The sequence below is a fragment of the Vombatus ursinus genome, unplaced genomic scaffold (genome assembly GCF_900497805.2).
Source record: "Vombatus ursinus unplaced genomic scaffold, bare-nosed wombat genome assembly UNPS02014841.1, whole genome shotgun sequence".
Classification (NCBI taxonomy): domain Eukaryota; kingdom Metazoa; phylum Chordata; class Mammalia; order Diprotodontia; family Vombatidae; genus Vombatus; species Vombatus ursinus.
In genome coordinates, this window is record NW_020954619.1 from 21,301,413 (window position 1) to 21,329,109 (window position 27,697).

Consider the following 27,697-nt stretch of genomic DNA (forward strand, 5'->3'; position numbering starts at 1 on the left):
CTCTGGTACTCATTGACTTAGAAATAGGAAGTGATTAATAAATGTTTATTGAATTGGGGCAGCTAGGATGTTGCAGTGGATAGAGTGCTGGCTCTCGAGGTAGTAAGACTCATCTTCCTGAGTTTGAATCTGGCCTCAGACACTTATTAGCTGCATGACCCTGGGCAAATCATTTAACCCTGTTTGCCTCAGTTCCTTCACCTGTAAAATGAGCTGGAGAAGGAAATGGCAAACCACTCCAGTATCTGCTCAGAAACCCCAAATGGGGTCATGAAGATTTGCACATGACTGAAATGACCAAAACACACACACACACACACAGGCATATGTATGTACACATGTATAAACACATATATATGTATGTGTGCTTATACATTACACATGTATGTATATATGTATGTGTGTCTGTATATACATGTATATGTATATGATTGTGTGACCCTTGGCAAGTCACGTAAATTATTAGTGTCCCCAGAAAAGGTGCCTTTGTCAACATTGTCATCCTATTGGAACATATAGGAAAACAAAACAAACTTGGAGCCACACAGATGCCTAAAGGTGTCAGTATAAATATTAAACAGATCTGTTGAATGGCAGCTCAGTGTATATGTATCACAATATGTATATGCAACATGCATACATAATTTCTCTTCTGCCCTCCTACTCCAGCAATCGCTAAAATATATTTCCAAACTGCTATACCCTCAAGCTATCATACTACATCTCTGCTTTCTAGACCAAACTCCTAAAAAAAAAAGCTGTCTATACTTATTGCCTCCACTTCCTCTCTTCTCGTACCTCAACCCTTTGCAATCTAATTTTCAGGTTCACCATTCAACTGACATTGCTCTCTCCAAAGTTACATTACTGACCACCTTTCTGGATATTATCTCCTCTCTGGGTTTTCATGATAACAGCCTTACTTGGTTTTCTTCCTACCTGCTTGGCCACTTCTTTACACTCTCCTTTGATCAGTCTTTGATTCTTTACTCTCTCTATAATCTTTCTCAGAGGTGTTATCATCTTTAGCTCCCATGCATTCAATTATTATCTCTATGCAAATGATTCACAGATCTATAAACCTAGCCTGAGTCTCTCACCTGAGCTCCAGTCATGAATCATCACGTAATTATTAGACATTTCAAAATAGATATCCTGGAGACATCTCCAAACAAATGTGTCTAAAACAGAGCTCCGATTCTCTCCCACAACCACCCCTCTTCTAACCCTCTATTTTTGTCAAAGACACCACCATTCTTTCAGTCTCCCAGATTCATAACTGTGATGTTATCCTTGACTCCTCACTTGCTTTCATCTATATATCCAATTAATTGACAATTCTTGCTGTTTCTGCCTCTACATCATTTCTTGCATTTTAGCCCCCTTTTTTTCCCCTACTAATATAGCCATCACCTTGGTTCAAGCCCTTATCACTTCTCAGATTATTGCAGCAACCTTCCCTGCTGACATTCTTTCTTCTCACCAATACATCATCCACATAGCTGCCAAAGTGATTTTTCTTAAGCTCTGATATACCATGCAATTCTCCTACTCAATAAATCCAGTTGTCTTAAGAATCAAATATAAACCCCTCCATTTAGCTTTTAAGCTTTTCATAAGCTGACCCCAAACTGTCTTTCTAGCCTCATTGTATATTTCTTCCCCTCTCACACTCTATGATCCAGGCAAATTGGCCCTCTCTCTGCTCCTTAAACGTGGCACTCCATTTCCAATCATTGTATTTTTGTACTGGCTATCCCTCATGTCTGGGATACATTCACTTTTCACCTCACCATCATAAAATTCCTGGCCTTTCAAGATTCAGCCTCAGCATCACCTACCACATGAAGCCTTTTCTGATTCCTCCAATTATCAGTACCCTCCATCTGGAACAACTTTGTATTTATTTCTATTTTATTTGGGATTTACTTCTTGTCTCCCCTGTTAGAATATATGCTTCTTGAAAATAGAAGTGGTTTCATTCTTTATATTTGAATCACCAGGCTCCAGCACAGTGCCTAGTACATGTTAAGTGTTTAACCAATGCTTGTTGATAGATTGATGATGATCATTTTTTTAAGGCAATAAAATTTCAATCTTCATTTAAACCTGAGTTTTAAATGTTGCTATCTTAAAGATATGACTCAAGGCATTTCAGTTTGCCTGTGTCACTTTGCACAGTGCCAGGCACATAGTAAGTGCTTAGGTAAGTGATTTTTGACTGACTTTGCAAAGCTCCTTAGACCTTTATAGTTTACATTTTTACTTTGTCCTTTTTAAGTCCTTTTCACTAGAGAATTTCAAAGCATTTATATATAGCCTCTACATGGTAGAATCACTACAGCCCTCTCAGAATTCCATGTCACAGACAGAGAAGCTGAGACAGAGTAGCATAATGAGTAGTTCTAGGTCACACAGTAATAGGAAGAAGAGAGAACAAAGCTCAAGTGTTTAAAAACATTTAATACTGTAGACCAGTAAAACAACAACCACATATGCAAAACAACATCATAAACCAGTAAAATAATAATCTTATGGATGATTACCACCTTGTAAACTTTTTTCCACTCAATTGCTACCTTATCTTCATACATAGTATTACAATAGGTAGTGAAATAGAAACAAAATACTACCACTTCCATTTACATTGTTTCTTGCCAAGATGAATGCCTGATGGTTGTGATCTCAAGCCCCTTATGCCAGGCAAAACAAAGTGACTCAGATCATTTTCATCCTTTACACAATAGCCAAAGAAATCCAAACTCTCTAGTTCAGTAACAAAAGAGTTACTTGGAATAGCAAAGTGTATGAAAATTTAAGCCAGGGAAGGAAATTTAGGCAAGTTTACTAAATGCTCGAATTTCAACATATTTGACTTTTACTTCTTTGCCTTCATTTCTATGTAGTCTCTCTGGTGGGTGGTTCACCAGCTATTTTAATTTCATCCCAGGAATGACTATTTCCTAAGACTACTTCTGCTGTGTAGCTGACTTTTCCCAGATGAGAAATCTGTAAAATTCTTTGGAATGAAAGGCCTCTGAAGCTGCAAGATGATTGCTCCCTTAATGAAACATAAAGTTATCTATTAAAATCTAGCTAGAACCAGCCTGCCCTCAACTCCGCTATTTTTAAAAGTATTCTATTTTTACATAAAAGTGTAAAATACTCAGCACCCAGTGTTATTGAATTGCTTTCATTAACCCCTGTAGGTGCCAAAGTAATAATATCCAATATGTTCAGGTGGGTGATAGTGTTCTTTTTCATAGCATCAAACTGCAGCTTGATATTAATTTTTCAGTTGCTAATTTTGCAGAACAATTCACTTCTTTGGGATTAAGGTTTCCATCTTTCCATTTGATCCTTTGTAATTAGATCAGACGCTCTATGTTTATGAAAGTAAGCACATCAGTTTTGCCTGTGAAAATAAATTCAAAGCTTCTTTCTTTGGGGGTGACATGCTAATTGCTATTGGCTTTCATCTACAAATAACATCTGTGACATCAGACAAGTGATTTTTGGGTCCCATAAGGTAACCCCTTTCATGTTATGCCAGTGCTTTTAATTAGTTTACTTTTGCATAAAGCAAGACTCACAAAACATCTAAAAAGGGAAAACTAAATGATCAAATTATAAATCAAATAAACAGATGGTAAAGTAACTTTTGAGCTGTGTATAAAAGGAATTTCATATGACCCAAAACTGGGAATCTACCATCATAAATGTTTACAACCTCACTTTAGTTTTGGTTACAGGATGAAAATACTGAAGTCAAATGAAAATCTAAGTACCATTTTATGTATGTTGTTGATAGTGACAAGTATAATGTGCCTACCCCATGAACATTTATTTTTAACAAAGAAGGCACTGGAACAACACTGATCATTGTGGGAATTTATGAAGTCTCTTTCATAGGAAATCTCATTAACAAAGTGATAAGACTAGATGACCTTTTCAGGTTCCTCCCAGCTCTGTCTGAATTTCACATTTCCATTTTAGATGTAGGAAAATATGAAGTTTTGTTGAAGTATTTTCATGGATGAGAAAATTGTTGTAAGGATTTTGTGATTAAATAATAAAATTTTAAACAAATCTTCATAGATGTCATAATTTGTGGTTGTTGTCTACAATGGGATATATACAAGGACTTTAGTCTTTTAGCTAATATCAATTCTTAAAAATGTTTTGAACACAAAAGACTCAAAATTATTCATTTTATCTCCTTCAATCAAAGAGCAATGTCTATTGCTGAATAGAAGTATATTGATTCAACTGTCTCATAAGGACTATGTATATAAAAATCTTCTGAAGATATGTAATCTGCAAAGTAACAGATCTTCCCTTGTAACTTTGTGTCCAAATTTTGAATTTAATAGTGATGGTCAAATAGAACTACAGATCCATTGACAAATAAGTGGTGAGAATTTTTTTTTCTTTATCTAGCCCCCTGAATTTACCAGCATAGGTGCTAAATTAACTCCTCCTACAAATGCAGATCAACAAATATTCAGCACTTATATCCTTAGAGAATTGCTTGAGGACATTGAGAAGTTTTATATTGTACTTTAAATGCTTTATATAATGCATAAGTGCTTTAGATATGCAAAGTAATTTATATAGCTTATGTAATCAGAGTCACACAGTTGGTAAGTGTCAGAAGTAGGAATATAACCCACATCATTCTATCTCTGAGAAGACTGGCCCTCTATCCATTGTGACTTACTGACTCTGGGTAAGAGATTAACATACTGTAATTTCAGCAACAAATTATAGTTCAACAAACATTTATCAAATGACCACTACAAGCAAGGTAAGGGATCAGAACAAGGGGGGAAAAATTAAAAAGAAAATTCAAACCTGACAGATGGTGTAGTTCTTGAGTAAAAATTTTGTATTTTGAAAATAGGTTTTATTAATTTCTACATCATAAAAAGGGAAGAATATAGTAAGCTTACATGAAGAGATTTTTACCCATTCAAAAATTTTAGAGACCTAAGAAGGTATTTTTTTCCTGGGACAATGATTTTGAAAGATAAGCTACTAAGTGTGAAGCACACAGACACAGAAACTGCCAGATACTTATTGTCTTCAGCTTCATTTCTAAAACTGATATAAAAACTCTACCTAAGATTTATTCTTTAACTTTTTTCTATTGTCCTCATCTACTTGGTTCTTCCCTCCTCCCCCAGGTATGTGAAAATTGAAAGAAACACCCATAGGAATTTCTATTATTAGCTAACTGAAACTGATTGAATTGTATTAGAAAACACCACCACAGAAAATGAAGTATATATACAGACAAATTGATTATACATATGTGTGTACATACACAAATACATACAGGGAACACATCTTACTACATTTTATGTATTCATAGTAAAATAGAAGAAGCAAATGCCTAATTAGTACTGCACTGTTTATACTCAAATATCTTCTTGGACACTTTGTCAGAAGTCAGATAAACAATTTAAGATACTCTAGATTAAATTTACATCTAGACCGATAGAAAAAGCCATAGATTTAAGAAATGAACACACACAGACACACACACACACACACACACACACACACACACCAGATTTCTTTCCCTCTCCCCAAACCCCCACCACCTTACCCCATATTAGGTGTTATTCTTTGGGGCAAAGGTTTTTCAGTAAAATCAAGTTGCTATCCTTTTAATACTCTTTCTCATCCAAAATGGGTAGTAGGAAAGTTAAATACTCCCCAGGTTAGGCTAGGAAGACCCCCAAACTTCCCCAAAACTGAAGCAAGAAAAGGGAAAAGCAAGAAGGTTGTACAGGAATTATCAAAGTGACACTGGAAACAGAAGAAGCCCCAAGAAAGAGGGAAAAAACTCCTCACATCCCAATCCTGTCCCTCAGCCTCACACACATTTTCTCCAATCCTCCCAGGATCCAATCCATGGCACTGCAGGGGAAGGATAGAAGGAATTACAGCCGGACATAAGGGAATAGCTCCAGACAGATAAGGAGCTATCCGAGGTGCTGAATTGATTCTCCAGATCAACTCACCTCCTAGAGCCATGGCTCCCAGTAGACTGAGCAGTATTAAGGGCGGCATGGTCCTTGATCGTTGAGGATCAGCGACTTGTGCAGATCAGTTGGTGGGGTAGTTAGTGGAGAAGGACCTGGAGAAGAGGGGAAAAGGAGGTATTAGCTGAGCTCGGAGGCAACCGCAGCAGTAGGGGGCTCGGGAAAGAGCTGCTCCATCCACCACACCCTAGGTTCACCGAGGGGTGTAAAGAAGCAGCTGCTCTACCTCTATTTAAAGGGGTTGAATGGGGGCGGAAGGGCCAGGAGGGGGAAGACAGCAAGAGCTGAGATTCAGTCGGGAGGCGGGGACCCCTAGCTCTGTCCTCCTGCGTCACGACGAGCCCAGGAAGAAGTGGCTGGGAGGAGAGGGGGTAGAGGAGGGGGAGGGGTTGGAGAGAGACATACAGGAGGGAGGGGTAATCGCCGCAATGAGGCAGAAACTTCAGCCTGCCCAGACGCCTACTACCTTAGGATTCGGGAGCTGGAAGCTGAAGGAAAGAAGAGAAAAAATGGAGAAAGTTGGTCCAGATCTGACTCTGGAGGGAGGATCTACGCCCAGCCTACCTTCTTGTATCCCCCACCTCTACTCCTACCCTCAACTAGAATAACAATCTCTTCACCAGGGGGTTTTTGAGGTTGCCTCCGAATGCACGCATGTGCTTATATATATTAACTGTGTATAAATGCATGCATATATTGCTATAGTAGATGTATTTAGATGTCTGTATATTAATCAATGTTTGCTTTATGGTATGAACATGCTGCCAGGGAAGAAGAAAGAAGGGTGGTAATAGGGAAAGGAACTGAAGGTGGAGACAAATAAAAGAAAGATTGTTCTTAAAAGAAAAACAAAGCGACCTATCATAATCTTCCAAGATTATGGTTCCTAGATTATATAAAGTCCTGGGTGAAAGACTACTAAAGAATATAAGGAACCATGTTATTACTGCAATTTGATATTCAATAAATACTGCAGAGTTAAAGTGAAAATCAGTCCAACTGTGTGACCCTTGAGTTTTTCCTGTTCATATGGAGAGAGATATTTTTCTCAGTTTAGAAGAATGTTCCCTATATTAAATATAGCCCAAACAACCCAGGCTTTGTCTTTGGTTTTTTACAATTGTGATAGGATTGTATCTCTGCCATATAGCCTTGAAAAATGAGGCAGCATTCTACAGTAGAGACAGCATTGGCTCTTGAGTGAGAGGACCTAGGTTCATAATCCTACCTCTAACATTTACTGCCTGTGTGACCTTGGACCTTAGTTTCTTCATCCTTAAAATAAGGGAGTTGGATTAGATAGTTTCTAAAGTCTACTCTAGGTCTGCGATGCTATGAAAGGTATATTCCCTTGGAAGAGATAAGAAATGTTCTCCTTTCTCACATTGATCATCCAAACTAGTCTCTTCTCAATGGAAAAGTTGCAATGTGATTCTAGAAGTATATGCCTTGCATCAGAAGGAAAGAACATTCCAGAGTCTTCATTTACAATGTAGGTCTTAGTAAATAGGTTATGGACACATATTTGTGCCTTCACTCAAGGTCTCCTTTCAGGGAAGGAATATAAATATGTAGAATTGGAGAGTAGCATTTGCATTCCTGAGTTTAATGGAGTCTAATTATTTTCACAGAGGTTAGGTTGCAAATTTGCCCTTTTGTTTGCCTTCTAAAGTAAGCCAAGTTACTTCACCTCAATGACTTCCACTGACTATTTTAATTTGATATTAAATATTAATATTAAATAATGATATTAAGTACAATATCAAGTGGTACATTAAAAAAGATATATACTATAAATGTAAAGCAGTAAAAATCAAAAAGCGGTGTTTTGAATGGGCTCTGCCCTTTTTTCCAGTCGTGATTTATATGAAACTCTTCCCCTGATGAAAATTCATTCACGTTACAACTGCTCCTTAAAAGTCATTGATTCACCTCACACAAAGCTCTAAAATTTCAGTCTCCAGAAAAAGAAGATTGAATTCCTATTTCCCCTTCTTCTGCCAATAAATTCCTCCTTATTCTTGCTGCCTCAAAATTCTGTAGGCAATTAAAGTTCCCTTTTTCTTTCATCTGAATGACTGGGATGCCAAGTTCTTTCTTTTATTTCTAAGACTAGATATGTGCATAGTATGTTGCTAAACTGATGACAAGACTATATTCATGAGGCAGGAGGCAGTTTAAAGTGTTTTCAAGTGAGCAATTTAAAATTCAAAAGAAACGTTAACATAGATTTGTGAAAGACACCAGGCCTTTCTTCTCCATGATCTGGGACTTGCATTCACAACATTGACCATTCTTTTTATGACCATGGTTCAGGCTGCAGATATTGCTGAAAAGGAAACTTTGGGGAATACTAAAGAAAAGAAAAATCCATATCCTAGTGGAGACAAAAGGTTTTGCATTTGATTTCTGTGAGAACTGCTTTAGCCACAGGGAGGATATTTGGACTTTCTCCCACTAGTCAGTAACATTCCTTATTGTAATTATTATCTTTAAAATGAACTGCTGGAGAATTCAGTGCACCTGAAGCAGACAGAAATAGTATTTTATCACCTATAATGAAAAGGATTTGCTCTTCATACAAAGTGTGTTTACACCACTCTCATTAAAGGTGTAAAAGCCTAACGTTAAACAAGGAAGTGTAGTTGGTGATAATCAAAATCCAATTCTCTTAAGTAAGTTATTTCATGGATATTTTGGCTATGTAACTCAGTGATCAAATCTACTTTCCATTTGGACCATCTCAATCAACACTCCCCATGCAATTTGGCACACACAGTTTGTAAATCATAACACACCTGTTACTGCATGTATTTTGACACAGTGATTAAAATTTATATTTCACCAGTGAAGCAGTAATTGCAACAACCTTTTTTTATGAACAAAGTTTTTCAGTATTCCATTTGAATCCAAATGGGCAGCCACTGGAAGGGTGTTTGAAGGACAGATGGATTGGTTTTTTTAAAATGAAAAGAAATTTTGCACAATAATGGACAAAAGGGTATATCAATAATGAAGGGGAGAAATATTGCCACTTTGGAAGTGAGATGAACAGGTTTAATGTCTGTGAAACTGATAGTGATGCATCTGTCTTTCAGTTAATCCTTTGGAGGTAAAATAATCTTCAATTAGTTGATTAGGGGGCTGACACTAGATATACACTTGGATGTGATTACTTTGCTACTCAATTTTGCTCTGCTGTTTTGTTTTGTAACTGGGGAGAGTTAAATGGGAGTGAAGGGTATATTAGAAAATAATTGTAATATTAAAAACTCCAATGACATAATTTTAAAAAGAGGAATAACACTAATAATCTTGAGGACATAAACTACTGCCTTTTTATATCATGTTAATTTTTAATATATCCATCCCCTTTGCCTAATAAGCCATCCTTTATAACAAATATCTGGAAAAAGGGGAAAAAATGTGGTACAAGAAAACTAATGAATAGTTATCAGGCATTCCTTCCCCCCCCCACTTCCTACGTCCCTCCCTCCTTCCATTAAAAAAAAGAATTATAGAATCACATAAGCACAATTAAGCAAAACAAATTTGTGCATTGGTCATATCTACAAAATGTTTCTTATTCTGCATATCACTCAATCATCTTTCTGCCATGAGGCGTATAGCATTCTTCTTTATCACTCATCTGGAATCATGATTGATCATTTAACTGTTAAATATTCTTAAGTATTTCAGAATTATTCATTTTTATAATGTTGATGTTAAAGTGTAAATTGTTCTTCTAATCCTCTTCATTTCATTCTGCATTAGTACCTACAAGTCTTTCCATGTCTCTTTGAAACTGTCCTTCTCCTAATTTCTTTCAGTACATATTATTCCATTATATTCATAGGTCACAGTTTGTTCAGCCATTCATTTCCCAATTGATGGACACCCCCTTAGTTTCCAGTTTTTTGATAATAAAAATTTTGATAATAAAAAAAGAGCTATTATAAATATTTTTTGAGTTAGATGTGACTTTATTATTTTAGTACATAAACCAAAATTTATGCAACCAGAGCAGAGCAGAGAGATGATTCATATTTCCAATTGGTTGGAAGCACTCTCTTGGGCTTGTAGTACCGAGCCCATCGGTGGATTCGACGCTCTTTCAGAATCAGATGGAATTTAGAATCCTTGTCCTTTCTGTTTCTCTCAAGATGCTTTCGAACAGCAACAGCTTTCTTGATCAAGTGATAAAGATCTTCAGGATGGCCAGGGGCAAGTCCCTTGGACTTTAAAATTCTCAAAATTTTGTTGCCAGTTACAAAGCGTCCTTGTGCCACGCCTTGAGAATCCCTCAGGATCACACCGATCTGGGAGGGCGTCAGGCCCTTCTTGGCCAGCTTGTAGATGTGCTCCTTCACGTCGTGCGAGGTGAGCTTCTGCCACGTGGGCACGCTGCGGCAGTATAGCAGAGCCGACTGGGACAGGCCCTTCCCGGGAGCGTGCATGCGACCCATGATGGCAACGATCTGGCGGCGAAAGAGCTATTATAAATATTTTTTGTACTAATAGTGTCTTTTCCTCTTTATTTCATTTCTTTAGGATATAGGCCTAGCTGTTTTATAGCTAGCTCAAAGGGCTTGTACTATTTAGTAAATTTTCATATATAATTACAAATTGCTTTCCAGAATGGTTGGATCCATTCACAACTCCACCAACAGTGTATCAATGTCCCTGTTTTTCCATAGTCCTTCTAACTTTTTTTTTTGGTCTTCTTTGTCAATCTGATGGGTGTAAATTGTAATCGCAGAAGCATTTAATTTGCATTTCTCTAATTATTAGTGATTTGATGCATTTTCCCACATGGCTGTAGATAACCTTGGTTTCTTCTCTTGATAATTATCTAATTCGTATCAACTAAGAAATGACTTGTTTTTATAAATTTGAATTAATCACAATATTTTGGAAATGACATTTTAATCAGGGAAACTTACTTTTCCCCTTAGCTATTTCCCTTCTAATCTTAACTGAAATGAAAATTTCCATTTTATCTTCTGTGATCATCTCTATCCCTTGTTTGGTCACAAACACTTCCCTACCAATGATTTTGAAAAGTAATTTCTTCCGTGTTTCTCTAATTTATGTTTATATGGCAGGAGGTGTGAGATGTTGTTCTAAATCTAATTTCGACCATACTGCTGTTCAGTTTTCCAAATAACTTTTTTTAACCAAATAGTGAATCCTTATGCCAGTAACTGGAGGTTTTGTATTTATCCAACACCAGGCTACTAGGTCAGTTTGCTGTTCCACAGACCAATCACTCTATTTTATTTAACCAGTACCAAATTAAATTACTGTTTTGTAGTATAGTTAGAGCTCTATTATTCCTTTTTTTTTTTTTTGGTGAGGCAATTTAGGTTAAGTGACTTGCCCAGGGTCACACAGCTAGTTAAGTGTCAAGTGTCTGAGGTCGGATTTGAACTCAGGTCCTCCTGACTCCAAGGCCAGAGCTCTATCCACTGCGTCACCTAGCTGCCCCAGAGCTCTATTATTCTTAGGCCTTCTCCTCCTCCTTTAAAAATTATTTTCTTTGAGATTCTTAAACTTTTTGTGATTCTATATGAATTTGTTATTTTTTTTCTAGTTTTATAGAGTATTTGGTAGTTTTATTAGTTTGGCATTGAATAAATAAATGTCATTTTTTATTATATTGGTTCAGCCTACTCACAAGCAATAAATATTTCTCCAATAATTTAGGTTTGTCTTTATTTCTGTAAATAGTGTTTTTAGTTGTATTTATAAAGTTCTTGTGTGTATCTTGGTAGGCAGCTTCCCAAGTATTTTATATGTTCTGTAGCTATCTTAAATAGAATCACTCTATTCATTCCTACTGTGTTTTATTGGCATTATAGAGAAATACTGGTCATTTATGTGGATTTATGTTCCACCCTGCAACTTTGCTCAAGTTATTGTTTCAATTAATTTTTAAGTTGACTCTCTAGGGTTCTTTACATATATCATCATATTATCTGCAAAAAGTGATAGTTTTATTTTCTCTTTACCTATGCTTATTCTCTCAATTTCTTTCTCATTGCTACAGCCAACATTTCTAATACTATGTGAAATGGAAATGGTGACAATGGACATTATTATTTCACCCATGATCTTATTGGAAAGAATTCTAACTTATGCTTTTGCATATAATGCTTGTTCTCAGTTTTAGAAATATGTTATTTATCATGTTAAAGAAAAATACATTTATTCCTATGTTTCTAGTTTCCCCGCCCCCAACAGACATGGGTGCTCTATTTTGCCAAAAGTTTTTTCTTAATCTGTTGATATAATTGATGTTGATATACTGATATATATGTATGTATATATAATAAATGATTTCTGTCATTTTTGATATTGATGGTTGATTAAGTTTTATTATGGTTAACTAAGTTTATATTTTTCCTAATATGAAACCCTGCATTTCTGGTATAAATTCAACCTAGGCATAGTGTATAATCTTTATAATATGCTATTGTGGTCTCATTGTTAATATTTTATTTAAATTTTTTGCATTATTGTTTATTAGGGATATTGATCTATGATTTTGTTTTTGTCTTTTTGGTTTTGACTATCCCAGGTTTAGGTATACAAGACCATGTTTATGTCATGCAAAGAATTTGACAGAATCCCTTCTTTTGCTCTTTCACCAAACAGTTTGTGTAATACTTAAATTAATTCTTGTGAATCCATCTAGTCCCGAAGTTTTTTTTTTCTTTTGGAGTTCATTTATGGCTTGTTCAATTTATTTTTCTGAGATTAATTTAAATTTTCTATTTCTTGTTCTGTTAATCTGGTTAATTTATATTTTTTGTAAATGTTAATTATTTAATATTTAAATAATTTATTTAAATTGATGTTTTTATTGGAACATAATTGGGCAAAATAGTTTCTAGTAATATTCTTTATTTCTTCATTTACTGTGATTTCTCCTTTCTATTTTTTATATTGGTTTTCCTCTTTGTTATTTTTAATCAAATTAGTTTATGGTTTATCTATTTTAAAAATAGCTCCTGGTTTTATTTAGTAATTTGTTGTTGTCATTTTACTTTCAATTTTGTTAATCCCTTCAGGGGATTTCAATTTGTTGGCTTTCTAGGTTTTATTTTTATCTGAATGACTAATTCATTGATCTGTTCTTTTTCTTTTTTGTTAACAAAAGTGGTTAGAAACATAAAATTTTCCTTAAGGACTGCTTTGGTTGCATCCCAAAAATTTTAGTAAAAATTTTAGGTTCATTATTATCATTATCTTTAAAGAAATTATGTATAATTTCCATGACTTGTTCCTTGAACCATCAATTCTTAAAGTTTGTTATTTAGTCCCTAGTTGATTTTTAATACCTTTTAGTGGCCCTTTATTTTATATATATTTTCATTGTATTGTGGTCAGTAAATGATGTGTTTAATATTTCTGCTTTTCTGCATTTCTTTGTAAGGTTTTAGTATCCTAATGCAGGGCTAATTTTTGTAAAGGTGCCATGCACAGCTGAGAAATTTATTGTAATTTCTCATGATATACTTCTTTGTATACCTCTTCTATAATTACCAGAGATCTGTCAAATTTAATTTTTGTAAAAATTCTATTCAGGGTTTGAAGTCTAGGTCTCTTCTATTCTGACCAAGTTGAGACTCTTTCCTTTCCCCTATTCCCCTTCTTAATCCTGGCAGTCTTTCCTTTACCTGGACCCCTCCATTTCTGGGAGCTCAAACCAAGTTAGGGCCTCTAATTCAGCCCATGTCCTGCCTTCATCTGGTACACCGAGATTACCCCCTTCTTTGGGATGGCTCTTAATTGAAGTTCTTTCCACCAGAGGGGAAGAGAGATGAAAGAGAAGCCTTTTCTTTAATCTATGGCTAAGTCCTAGGTTGCCCCTCTTCTGATGGAATGGACCTAGTGGAGGCCATTTCCTAGAGAGGAAAGGGTAGGGGGCATGACTTTTTATTTGAGGCCTTTTTCTTTTACCACCAGCTAAAACCCTACCCCCTTTATTTTTCTAAAAGCAACTGGCAGCCTGCCCTAAAGCTTTTTCTTCTTTCTGAACCTTTCCATTTTTGTTTACTTTCACTTTCACCCCTCAGGGCATCCAGATCAGCTCTGCTGTTTTTTGAGGAGGGTGGGGTTGTGTTTTAATTCTGTTGTTTGGTGGATGGGATGTGCTCAGCTCTACTATTTCCTTCTACTCCACCTTATTGGTCAGAATCCATGTATCATTTATGCAGTATGTACTTCTGTCCCATAATCCAACACAGAGCTTTTTACTTTCAGAATGTGTGTTTGTGGTACACATATACACACACAAATACACATCATCACCAGAAATAAGCACATAACAAGGGCATGGTACAGCTAGGTTGGAGAAGGTGTAATGAAGGTTGTCTTGGGAAACTAAGGAGAAAGAAGTAATTGGGACCTGGATACCTAGTAGAACTGCTAAAACAGATGATAAAAAAAATTCACCTATGACATAACTGTACCCAGGTCATACATAATACTAATGAGAAAAAGAAAGAAAGAAAGATCCATTACTCTCCCTTTACTTCTCTTCCCTCTCCACTTCTCAGGATAATTAGGGCTGGTCCTTTGCAAAATTGTGAGTGTGCTTTCACCTTTCCCTTTCTCTGACCTTTTTACCTTTTAGTGATACCTCTTCACCAAGGTAAGCTGGATGTGGTCAAACAAGAGAGGGAATAGGTGCATTTAATTCAGGTGATAATTACATATAGTACTGTAAGCAAGACTCCCTTAGAAATGGAGTAGCTCTCATAGTCAATAAAAGGGTGAGAAAAGCAGTACTGGGACATAATCTCAAAAATTACAGAATGATATCTGTTCAAATCCAAGGCAAACCATTCAACATCATGAGTCTATACTCCAACCACTGGTGCTGAAGAGGCCAAAGGTGATAAGTCCTATGAACATCTAGAAATATTACGCCCAAAAGATATCACTCACATTCATCATAGGGGACTGGAATGCTAAAGTAGGAAAGTAAAAGATAATTGGAATAACGGGCAGCTTTTGCCTTGAAGTGAAGCAGAGCAAAAACTAATAGAGTTTTGTTAAGATAACTTGTTGGTCATAGCAAATGCTCTTTTTCAACAACCCAAAAGGTGACTCTACACATGAACATAACCAGATTGGTAATATCAAAATCAGATTAATTATATGCTTTGAAGCCTGAGAGAAATTATTTTCCTATTATATTAATGACCAGTTATAAAATTGGGATCCAGGCTTTTCTCCTCAATTTCCTCATTAAGGCTCAGTTCCTGTAAAAAGTCAGTCTCTGAAGGGCATGAATGATTGAGGAGATTACCCCAACCCTCAAGGAACATGCTCTTCAATCTTGGGCAGGACCCCACCCGAGTAGGAGACCTAACTTCTGTTTAGAGTATAAACAGAATCTAGTTTGGATGAGTTCTTACCCTGGGGAAAGGAGCCCCTGTCCTTGTACTCCTCCATTAGAGTTTAGGGTGAGCCAGCTCATGAAAACCAACCATATTGGTCTGGATGGAGATGTACAGATTGCCAGAGGTGGCTAAGTCTTACAATCAAGCCACATTCTCAGAAGGAGGAGCTGAAGACTTTCAGCCCTCATTAAATTCCACCAATCAGGGTTGATTTCACTTATCAGGGGCATTCCCTTTTTAAAAAAAAAAGTACATAAAGCTTTCAGGCTTTCCATAGGTTGTCTTTGGTTACCAAGAGAAACTAGTGACTATCAATTTATTGATTGCTGGTTAGTCTTATTAATAAATTGATTACTAATTACCCAGAAACTCTGTCTTTTGGGGTTTTTCATCCATAACAAGACAAAGGTGGAGAAGCTCTGTGCAGTCAGTTAAAACAAAACAATTTGGAGCTGACTGTGGCTCAGATCATGAGTTTCTTATTGCAGCGTTCAAATTAGATCAAAGGAAGTAAGGAAAACCATCAGACCATATAGGTATGATCTAAATAACATCCCTTATGAACATGAAGTGGAAGTGATGAATAGATTTAAGGAATTAGATCTGGTAGATAAAGTGCCTGAAAAACTACAGATGGAGGTTCACAATATTGTACAGGAGGTAGCAACAAAACATTCCAAAGAAAAAGATCAAGAAAGCAAAGTGGTGTCTGATGAGGCTTTAAAAATAGGTAAGGAAAGCAAAAGGAAAGGAGAAAGGGAAAGATATACCCAACTGAATGCAGAATTCCAGAGAATAGCAAGGAGAGATAAGGCATTCTTAAACGAGCAGTGCAAAGAAATTGAAGAAAACAATAGAATGGGAAAGATAAGAGATCTCTTCAAGAAAATTAGAAATATCAAAGGAATATTTCATGCAAAAATGGGCATGATAAAAGAGAAAAATGGTAGGAACTTCGAGAAACTAAAGAGATTAAGAAGAGAATACACAAAAAGAACTATAGAGAAAGATCTTAACATAACCACAAAAACCATGATGGTGTACTTACTGATCTAGAGCCAGATATCCCGGAGAATGAAGTTAAGTTGGCCCTAGGAAGCATTGCTAACAATAAGGCTAGAGGAGATGATGGAATTCCAGCTGAGCTATTTAAAATCTCAAAAGATGATGCTGATACAGTGCTGCACTCAATATGCCAGTAAATTTAGAAAGGTCAATAGTGGCCACTGAATTAGAAAAAGGTCAGCTTACATCCAAAACCTAAAGAAGAGCAATACCAAGGAATGCTCAAATTACTGAACAATTGCACTCATTTCACATGCCACAAAGGTTATGCTTAAGATTCTGCAAGCTAGACTTCAGCAATATGTGAACTGAGAATTACCAGAAGAGAAGACTGGTTTTCAAAGAGGCAGAGGAACTACAGACCAAATTGCCAACATTTGCTGGATTATGGAGAAAGCAAGGGAGTTCCAGAAAAAAAAATCTACTTCTGCTTGATTGATTAGACTAAAGCCTTTGACTGTACGGATCACAACAAAATGCAACAAGTCCTCAAAGAGATGGGAGTACTCAATCGTTTTATTTGTCTCTTGAGGAACCTGCATGCATGTCAAGAAGCAACAGTTAGAACCAAACATAGAACTGATGAGTTTAAGATTGGAAAAGAAGTATGACAAGACTGTAAATTGTCACCTTATTTTTTTTAACTCCTATGCAGAGTACATCATGCAAGATGCTAGGCTGGATGAATCTAAAACTGGAATTAAGGGTGCCAGGAGAACTGTCACCAATCTCAGATATGCAGAGGATACTGTTCTGATGGCAGAAAGTGAAGAGGAATTAAGAAGCCTCTTGATGTGGGTGAAAGAGGAGAGTATAAAAGCTGGCTTGAACTTTACTTAAAAAAAAAACCAACCCAAAAAACTAAGAGCTTAGCAACTGGTTCCATCACTTTCTGGCAAATATAGGGAGAAGAAATGGAAGCAGGGTCAGATTTTGCATCCTTGGGTTTAAAGATCACTGCAGATGGCAACTGTAGCCATGAAATTAAAACATGCTTGCTCCTTGGAAGGAAAAGTATGAGAAATCTGGACAGCATACTAAAAAGCAGAGATATCACCTTGCTGACAAAGGTCCATATAGTCAAAGCTATAGTTTTTCCAGTAGCAATGTAGGGCTATGAGAGTTAGACTATAAGGAAAGCTCACTACTGCAGAACTGATGCTTTTGAATTATGGTACTGGAAAAGACTTTTGAGAGTCTCTTGGACAGCAAGGAGTTCAAATCAGTCAATACTTAAAGAAATTAATTCAGGCTATTCACTAGTTCAAATACTGCAGCTGAAGCTTAACTACTTTGGTCACATAATGAGAAGATGGGCAGTCAATCAATGAGTCAATCAACAAGCCTTTATTAATCACTAGGCACTATCTTAGGTGCTTGGTACACAAAGATAAAAGCAACATGGTCCCAGTCCTCTAGGATGGTGGCGAGTCAACCAAACTTTAGTTTCCTCGTCTTTCCAATGAAGTGGTTGAACTAGATGCCCTACAAAGACCCTTCTAGATCTAAATCTAGAATTCTATGAGGTTCTATCAAGCATCTTTAATTTCTAGTGTGTCCCAGCAGGAATTAAGGAAGGTGAAATGGAAAAACCTGCCTAATTTGAAATCATTCCTTATAGACAGCAAACTACTCTGCCTACTTGTAAGTTCAACAACATGGAAAATTTGCATCCAATTGCCTGCCCCTAAACAATGAATACGTTGAACTGTATCTTTCCTTTCATGTCAACTGGCAAATTTCTCAGCCCCTCCAATGTACTCATCAACAATCGTCAAAGGATTTAAAAAGAGGTTACGAATCTGTGATTGTGTGAAATTTGGCTGATTTTATAGGCCCTCTAGTTACTGTGAGAGGAAGGACTGTGCTGTTACTTTGTTATTTTCAATTATTTATGTTAAACACAGAACATTCTGAATGCCTGGCGAGGCTTCAAATCAATGAAAAATTGCTCTGTGGATGCTAACTACAGGAAAATTTCATGTAGACTAATTTCAGCTGTGTCACTAAAGAGTACTTATTGCTCCAGCACATTACAATGCTCCTAAAGAAACCAATACAATTGGGTAAATATGTATAATTAAAATCAGCCCAATATGTAATTATACCTATATTCATTCTGCCTAATAAAAAGACGTACTCTTTTAGCACATCAGCTCTCCTAACCTTCAACTATAAGATTTCTGTCCCTGTATTTATTAATCTCTTCAGCCCCATTGCTCTCTATTTTATATTATATTCACTGATAAAGCACAGAAAAGGTAGTCCCCCAAATTTCTCCCTTATACTGCCACAAAAATATGATCCTCTCTGAAAATACAAATTCTAATGGATATGCCACTTTCAAAATAAAATTTGACAACTATTTCTGTTAGTGCTTTTTCCTTTTCATCAGTCATGAAGTTAAACAATAGAATTCTTACTCATCTGACTTTATAGACTGCCTAGAACTGGCTTTTTCCCTTTCTTTCCTTGTTACCTATATCTGATTCCCAGAAATAGAGTGGAGGTAGAATCCATAGCTAGACTTAAAGGGAGATAGAAGTCTTTCTAGAACTCTGCCCAAAAATCCTGAAGCAATAGAGAGAACACCTAGACCCTAGATCCAGTCATCCTGAACCTGGATCCCCAATCAGTAGAGAACAGATAGGTAAGATAGGGCACTACATGCATCTGGAGTACAAGGAAAACTTTTTATTATTACTTTTTATAAATGTACATATTTTAATGCCAGAAAATTCTGTTCTTTCTAGAATACAGATTTGTATTCTGTGACATGAAAGCTAAAAGCCTCAAGTGTACAGAGATCACAATTTTCACACCTTATCTAGGGCATACCCATGCTATATACTGTTAATTACAGCCACCACCCAAGAGTTCTCCAAATTACAGATAATCTAGGCTTGGTTTGGATCTCTCTAGAGCTAAAGGTACACTTCTTTGAGTTAGATCATTGTCTTGAATGTATAGAACTTAAATACATTTCTATTTAACATATCAAACATCACATGGCCATGATATGGGCTTGAGCAGGAACAGAGACAACACAGACAAAGTTCTTATCCACTGTAGTAGAACCACATAATAGAACTCTTAGAGGGTGATACTTTCTGCTTCTTGTGCTACTACTGTCTATATTGTGTTAGTTGTGTTGAATCATACAATACTCTGACACAGGCACAACCCTATGTAAAATTTTGAAACAGATAAAGTCTATGATTAGTTGTACTTACCTCTTCTTTGTCTACTCTTTTCCTGTCTCCCATTTTACCCTCACCACAACTTGTCAGCTTTTCATACTGCCCACACCATTGCATCAGAAAGAAATTTTATCTAAGTCACTAACAGCATTCATTCAACAAATATTTATTGAATAACCCACCAAATTCCTTTAGTGAGACAAATATCATTGTCATATCCAAGCCAGGAAAGGATAAAGAAAGTCAGTGTAGTACAGTGGAAAGCATTCTAGATTTGGAGTTGGAGGATCTGGTATCAAATCTGACCTTTGCTGTTTATTATCCATGTGACCTTGGGCAAACCACTTAGCCACCCCTGACCTGTTACTATAAAAAGTAATAAAGGGATTGTGCTAGATGATCTCTGATATCTTTTTGAACAATAAATGTATGACCATAAGAACTGTATACCAACATTGCTAATGAACATTGATATAAAATAAATAAAATCTTAACATAAATACCAGTATTTAAAATTTACTTAATGTGACTAAGTTGTATTTATAATGGGTATGCAAAGATGATTCAACATTAAGAAAAAATTTACAAAATTAATTATATAAGCAATAAAAGGGACATAAAAGCTTTTCACAAAATACAACATTTATTTATATTAAAGAACTGTAGAAAGCATAGGCACAGTAGGGCTATTCTTTACTATGATCAAAAGTACACAAATTTACATAGATACCAAGCCTCTGATTTCATTTCAGTTGTCATAATGATATAAAATGTAAATGATTTAAAATAATTGAATAAAATGGGAACATATTTAGTATTCAGCGGCTAGATGGTACAGTGGATAGAGTGCTGGTCCTTGAATCAAGAAGACCTGAGTTCACATCCAGCCTCAGATACTTACTAGCTGTGCGACCCTGGGCAAGTCATTTAATATCTGTCCTTTACAAACATTAAAAGCGCTATATAAATGCTAGCTGTTTGTATCATTTATTTAGAAGAGGCAGGATGGTCAGTAGGTCTCTGGGGATTTTCAGCATTGACTTGATGACTTTTGGGTAGCCTCTTTCATGGCACCATTCACCTTTCTAAAATAGTAGTTTTCACCCCTTTTCTCTTTCCCTTCAAGACTACTTGTGGTGTGGTGAAACTATGAATTATGACAAAGATCAAGATGCAAGATCTCTGTGGGAAGAAAAAGAAGATGCTTGAACAGTTAGATAACCTAAAGGTGGATCACTCCTAGCTTCAAGTGGCCAAGGTCTCTGGTGGAGCTTGACCTTCACTCAAGCTATCTAAGATCTGAGCTGTCCACAGATTCATTGCTTGATTCTTGACTGTTACCAACAAGATTCAGAAAAAGAACCTCAGGAAATTCTACAAGGGCAAAAATACAAGCTCCTAGACCTGCACTACAGTCTTAATAATCATGCAAAATGTCTAAAGACCAAAATATAGCAGAGGAAGGAACACTTGTACCATCTTTGGAAATATGCTGTTATGGCATAATTTGTTAAGATTCTCAATAAAAAGACAACCTACTATTTTTTTTTATAATAGTGGTTCTTGCTATCTCCTGAGGAGTTCTGCACAGATCAATGCTCCTAAAATGTGTAAGGATGAACATCTCTTTGTAAGTGTAAGCATTCTTACTCCCAAATTTCTCCTTATACATTGCAATATAACTAATTCTTAAAATTGAAAGCCATGTTTATGATGGGATAAGATGCTGATGTCAGAGCAGAGCAAACTAAAAATAAATATCCTCCAAATACTGATTCTGGAAGGTAAAACTTTTTCATGATAGTTTTTCAAATGTTAGCCTACAAGGCTGTCCCCCATGTGCTTCTCTCTTCTCCACTATGAAACAAAATAAGGAGCCATTTTCTTGTCATTGGTCCAAGATCTTTAGATCTTTTCTCTTATTCTAAGCCCAAATTACTAGAAACTGCGGTTTTGCTGGGATTTAAAGATAAAATAAATCTGTGGCATGGAGAGCTGTCAGAAACCAAGTCCTTGGTGGTTCTCAGGACATGCATCTGGTATGAGCCTTTGGTTTAACTTCCTCTGCTCAGCTTCAGGACATGGGTATATTGGAGGAAGAACCCTTTTACTAGGCACATAAAGTCTACTATCCCCTTCCATGAACAACATATACTTGACCAAGAACTTGCTTCTACATGGAGCCACACAATTGTATCACTAACACCTTACTCAAGCAACCCAAAGACTCTAAAGCATGTGGCCCACAGTAGCTAGCACATTCAATTCAAGCTTGCATATTTGAAGTAAATGAGGTATAGTGGAAAGAGTCTCACACTATTAGTCCTGACTCTACTACTGTTTCTTAGTGATCTTGCTAAAGTCATTTAATCTCTCTGAGCCTCAATCTCCTCAGCTGTCAAATGGAAATGAAAATGACTGATCTTTCTTTCATTAAGTTCAAATGAATAATGTGAAAATGTTAAGAAAATCACATAAGTATAATTCATTTTTAGTACAATTGTTGTTTTTGTTATTTCAAGTCCTTCTCTCTCCCTGAGTTCCTTGACCCTTCAGAGTCAATCAATATGAAAACATTAATTAAGTGCCAAGCAGTGTGCTAAGTTTTTGGGAATATGAAAAAAAAAATACAAAACCATTCCCTGCCCCTCAAGGAGCTTATATTCTTTTGGGAGATACAACATATGCTGATAAGAACACATATATTGATCTTATATATGGAAGGCAATGTTAGAGGAGAAGGTACTAGCAATTAGGGATATCAGGAAATGTCTCCTGGAGATGGTGGTGATTGAGTTGAGTCTTAACAGAAGCCAAGGACTCTAAGAGTAGAAGGTTCAGAAGGAGTACTGGGCAGGGGGATCAGGTAGTACAAAGGTATGGATCTGGGCTATGGAGTGTCATGTGTGAGGAACAGTAAGTAGGCCAGGCCAATATGGCCTGAGGTATAGAATATAAGAAAACTGGAAAGGTAGGAAGGGTTCACAGGTTATGAGAGCTTTAGATGAAAAAAAAAAAGGAAACAAAGAAAGAAAAAAAGAAGAAAAAGGCGGGGGGAAAAGGACTTTATATGTATTAAGACCCTAGAAATATCAGACCAATGCTTTGGGAAAGTCACTTTAGTATCTGTGTAGAAGATGAATTAAATTAAGAAGAGAATTGAAGCAGGGAAAAAAATTAGAAAGTTATTTCAACAGTACAAGGAGAGGTGATAAGAGACTGGAGTAGGATGGTACCTGTATAAGTAGAAAGAAAGGAACATTTCAAGAGATATAGAGAAAGAAATTATAAGATTTAGTAATAGAATGTTCTTATACCAATTCAAAATTAGCTAACTAGGGAGAAGAAAGGAAATAAGCATTTGTATGGTGCCTATTGTGTCCTAGAGGCAGCCAGGTGGCTGTGGATAGAGTGCTGGGCCTGGAGTCAGAAAGACTCATCTTCCAGAATTCACATCTGGTCTCAGGCACTTACTAGCTGTGTGATCCTGGGCAAGTTGCTTAACCCTGTTTGACTTAGTTTCTTCATCTGCAAAATGAGCTGGAGAAGGAAATGGCAAACCATGCAGTATCTTTGCCAAGAAAACCCCAAATAAGGTTATGAAGAGCAGGACATGACTGAAAAATGACTGAATGAAATTTATGTACTAGGCACTGTGCTAAGTGCTTTTACAAATATCCCATTTATCTTTAAAACAATTCTGCAAGGTAGGTGTTGTTATTATTTCCATTTTATATCTTTGGATATTGAAGTGAACCAAAGTTAAATAACTTGTTGTGTCTGAGGTCATATTTGAATTCAGGTCTTACTGACTCCAGGACTAGTGGTGCCTCATGGATTGGAAAATTAAAAGTTACCTCTATGACTAATGGGCAACCTATACTATGTGGTCTTTACAATGTCATTTAGTTGCTCCAACCAGACTCTGGTTTATCACCTAGTAACTGAAGATTTAACTTGAATAAAACAGTTTTTAAATGTTAATGGTGGTGCAGTGGATAGAATGCTGTGTTTGGAGTTGGGAAGACCTGAGTTCAAATATGGCCTCAGATACTTAGTAGCTGGGTGATCCTGGGCAAATCACTTAACCCTGTTTGCCTCAATTTCCTCACCTATAAAATTAGTTGGAAAAGGAAATGGCATACCATTCCAGTATCTTTGCCAAGAAAATCTTAAATGAGGTCATGAAAAGTCAGATGCGAGTGATCTGACCAAACAACAAAAGCTAATACTTATGTTTTAGTTCCTTTCATTGCCAGTTATGGAACAGAATTATTAAATCCTCCTCTGCCTCTGAACAGCAACAAGCAACATCACCATAAACCCACTTTGAGTCATTCATGAGGGCATCCAGGTAGAACAAAAGAGACAGAGACAGACATGGAGACAAGACAGAAGCAGAAAAAGAAGAAAGAAATACAGAGGAAGAAAGAGACAAAGGGAGGAAGGGGAGAGGGAGAGAGGTGGTTTAGTGAGGTGTTCTAGTCTCTGTTGACTGCAGCAATAGGATGGAAAAAAACCATCAGTTTTATGGTCCAAAAGATGTTTTACTGTCTTAGGAAAAAATGTGCATATGGAGGAACTGAGTTTGGTAAACACAGAAACAAAACATTACACATGTAAGGAAAACCTTAATATAACAAGAATGCAGGGTGAATGTCACCAGCTGCACTCTGGCCAATCAAAATTTTTAAGTGTAACTCTAGGGTAATATTACCTGGAAGTAATATCAAGCCAATTAATGACTTGATAAGAATTGAAAGCAGTTTACTCACCACAATATATATGGAAGAAGACCAAGGGAGGGGAAATTCATGCAGAGGGGTAACAACATTGTTAAAAGAAAAAAAGACTTTGACCTTAACAGCCTTGGCTGAGCTGGCTGGGTGTGACTGTGGGACTGATTAACAAAAGAGCTGAAATGTGCTGATTAACTTGAGGCCTATTTTTTTTTGCTAGAGAAGTCTCATAAAAGAACTATAACCCTCTCTTTGAGGAAAAAACCCCTACCAGCTGAAGATATCACCAGTAGATGGCAGCATCTCAACAAAGAAGGAAGCCAACCACAAACGGCAATAACATCTTAGCAGAGAGGAAGCCTAGTAGCACCTCATAATAGAACCTGTTTCAGAACTTCAATGAGCAACAATTTTGGAAACAGTGTGGAGCAGCAATAAGGCATAGTCAACTGAGGAAGGGGACCACAAGATATGTTCCAGCAAGGATGAAACCCTAAGGACTTCAGGTCATAGGTTCATAGATTTAGAGCTGGAAGGGATCTTAAAGGTCATTAAGTCTAAACCCTTCATTTTTTAGATGAGGATACTGAAACCCAATGAGGTTAAGAGACTTAACCAGGGTCATATAGGAGTGTTTGAGGTAGGACTTGAGCCAAAGTCTTTTTAATTCTAAGTCTAGTACTCTATGCATTCTATCATGTTACCTTCCAGACATCCAGGGACAGGAATATTATTTCATTCTTTGTATTTATATACCCAGAGCCTGGCATAGTGCCTGGCACAGAGCAGGCAATTAATAAATGCTTTTTGATTGAATGTCCCCCTTTTTATCAGCAATATATGAATCTCTGTAAAATTGTGCCCCTTTCCATATGGAGAATTTTTCCTTGTTATTTTGTTTTAATTCGATGTCTTTTGCTTTGAATTAATGTCACTTGGTATGATCTGGCATACAGATTTATTAGAATGGGGTCTTGGAGTTATAGACTGGTACTGATCCTGACTTAAATAACTTATGGAACTTAGGAAGTATCAAGAATGACCAGAATTATGTAAAACCCTGAGGGGACCTATGCTACAGATACTATCAGAGTAAAGCAGATGGAGAATGGAAACCACCACAGTACAAGACAAGAAAGGACATTGGATGAGAAACTGTAACTATGATGGAATGTATATCATGGCATGTCATAGCTCATGGTAGGAAGTAAGAGCCCACAAAATTATCTTGGTTGGAAGATAGGTCTTGTTTCTTTTGGCTAAAATAAGAGGGCAAAATAGAGAAAATTTTCTCAAAGATACTGAACTTTAAAGACAGCCATGTATCCCATGCACCTCAACCCAGGTATGTAATCAAACAGGACTTTGGTTTTGGAGGAAGAAGATAAATGATCTAGGCTCTTGCATCCCTTTCCTTTTTCTTTTTCCTATAAACATATTCAAATGTATTCAGAGGCAGCTAAGGTAGATAACTTCCAGGACTTCCTGAAGTCAGGAAACCCTGGATTCAAATATTACCCCAGTCCACATCCAGAGAAAGAACTATGGAGTCTGAATGCAGATCAAAGCATACTATTTTCTCTTTGTTTTTTTCTTTCTTGTGGTTTTCACGTTTTGTTCTGATTCTTTCACAACCTGACTAATGTGGAAATATGTCTAATGTGATTGTACATGTATAGCTTATATCAGATTGCATGCTGTCTTGGGGAGGGGTGAAGGAAGGGAGGGTAGAAAATTTAGAACTCAAAATCTTATAAAAGTGAATGTTGAAAACTAAAAATAAATAAATACATAAATTTAAAAACAAAAGAAAGACATATCAACCCTGTAGCACACCACAAAACAAACTAAAGAAACTTCAAAATAAAGAATGAAAAAAAAAACACCAAATATTACCCCCAGATAATTGTTAGCTGTATGACCCTAGGAAAGTCATTTAATTTCTCTCTGCCTCAGTTTCCTCAACTGTAAAATGCGATAACAATAACACCTACTCCCCCTTTGGTTGTTGTGAGAGTAAAATGAAATAATTTTTGTAAAGTGCTTTACCAATGCTAAAGTGTTATATAAATGCTAATTGTTATCATCATCATCATCATCATCATCATCATCATCATCATCATCATCATCTCCATCATGTACATATAAAGAAGACACACAGGAATACCTGCAATCAATATGATGTCTGGAGGCCCTGTTACAGTCATATTGATGTGGCTCACAATTTTGATTTCCTAATTCTTCCTCTTTGCCGTCTGGCAGTATTGAATCTCAAATGACACAGTGACAGATTGCACTGTGTGATTTGCATTTTAAAAGAGGACCAGAGGGAGAGGTTTTCAGACACTGTGGCATAGGAGTAAGAGAAATATTTTGGTACAATGGAGTCAAGCTAGTTCCCCCAAAGTCATACCATCTAGGCTACTATGATCACTGTCAAAAAAGGATGCCTCAATAGATATTAGCAATGGTGAGGCAGGGATAGAAGAAACAAAACTGCTACCTGGGTATTAAGCACAGAAGAGGCACCATAAATCAATCACTAATAGATGTTTGCTAAACGTTAATGTGCTAGGCACTCTGGGGGATAAAAAGAAGTATAAGGCCCAGTCTGTACTCTCAAAAGCTTAAGCTCTTGGGAGATAAAACTTACACGTAAGAAAAGTTAACTAAAAATGAAAGGCAATAATAAATGGCAAGTGAATAGTAAAAATGGTAAAAGATGAAGGGTTAAATGCGAGAGATCCATGGGGGTTGAAGTAAAGGAAAGTTCAATGGAAGAGCTGGGGGCTTGATTTGGAGACAATAGCTGATGGATAGGATGTGGATGGGAAGAGATGGGGCTGGGGATAAATGGCATCTTGGCAATGGGAACAGCACGAAATAAGAATCTTGGGGGTGGTGAGAACAGTCTGGTTAAAGCAGTGGTGCAGGATGGAGTCATATCTCTCCAGAGAACTGGGCAAGCCACATTTCAAATGTTTTAAATGCCTAGAGCAGGTTATGAAGGAATATTAAAATCATAAACATCTAGGAGAGGAAAGCAGGGAATTAAGGATTTTGTTGTTGTTTAAAGCCAACATCTGTACCTTATCCATTACAGGGGTCATCTCAATCCAATAGAAAGAACATGAAATGAGTTAAAAGTTTGGTTTCTAATAATGTTGAAAGACTTACGGCAACTATGAGAAGGAAAGTGAGGTACATCATACTTGTGACAACCTACATTT

General features: G+C 36.5%; 2 protein-coding genes and 1 pseudogene across 3 annotated transcripts in view; 1 reads left to right on the plus strand and 2 right to left on the minus strand.

Annotated features, from left to right (window-relative positions):
• The window catches only part of CHGB (chromogranin B), a 146,835-nt gene that overhangs the window by 18,678 nt on the left and 100,460 nt on the right, over positions 1 to 27,697 (minus strand). The window contains exons 1-2 of one of the 2 annotated variants that reach the window (XM_027840336.1): positions 26,635 to 26,714; positions 6,030 to 6,145 (exon numbers count right to left, since the gene is read on the minus strand). In XM_027840336.1, the coding sequence (XP_027696137.1) occupies positions 6,030 to 6,078 (49 nt within the window). In that variant the 5' untranslated portion in view covers positions 6,079 to 6,145; positions 26,635 to 26,714. Of the gene's footprint in view, positions 1 to 6,029; positions 6,146 to 26,634; positions 26,715 to 27,697 lie in introns of those variants that run through there. The other variant, XM_027840335.1, reaches the window with a different exon arrangement.
• LOC114026628 (40S ribosomal protein S13-like) lies at positions 10,061 to 10,537 on the minus strand. The gene has a single exon (XM_027840337.1). It carries the CDS (start codon positions 10,514 to 10,516, stop codon positions 10,061 to 10,063), a length of 456 nt encoding a protein of 151 aa, XP_027696138.1. The 5' UTR covers positions 10,517 to 10,537.
• Positions 20,885 to 21,234, plus strand: LOC114026629 (annotated as a pseudogene).

Excerpts from the sequence above, each read along its gene's own strand:
- LOC114026628 (XM_027840337.1), bottom strand. The coding sequence starts at position 10,516 with ATGGGTCGCATGCACGCTCCCGGGAAGGGCCTGTCCCAGTCGGCTCTG.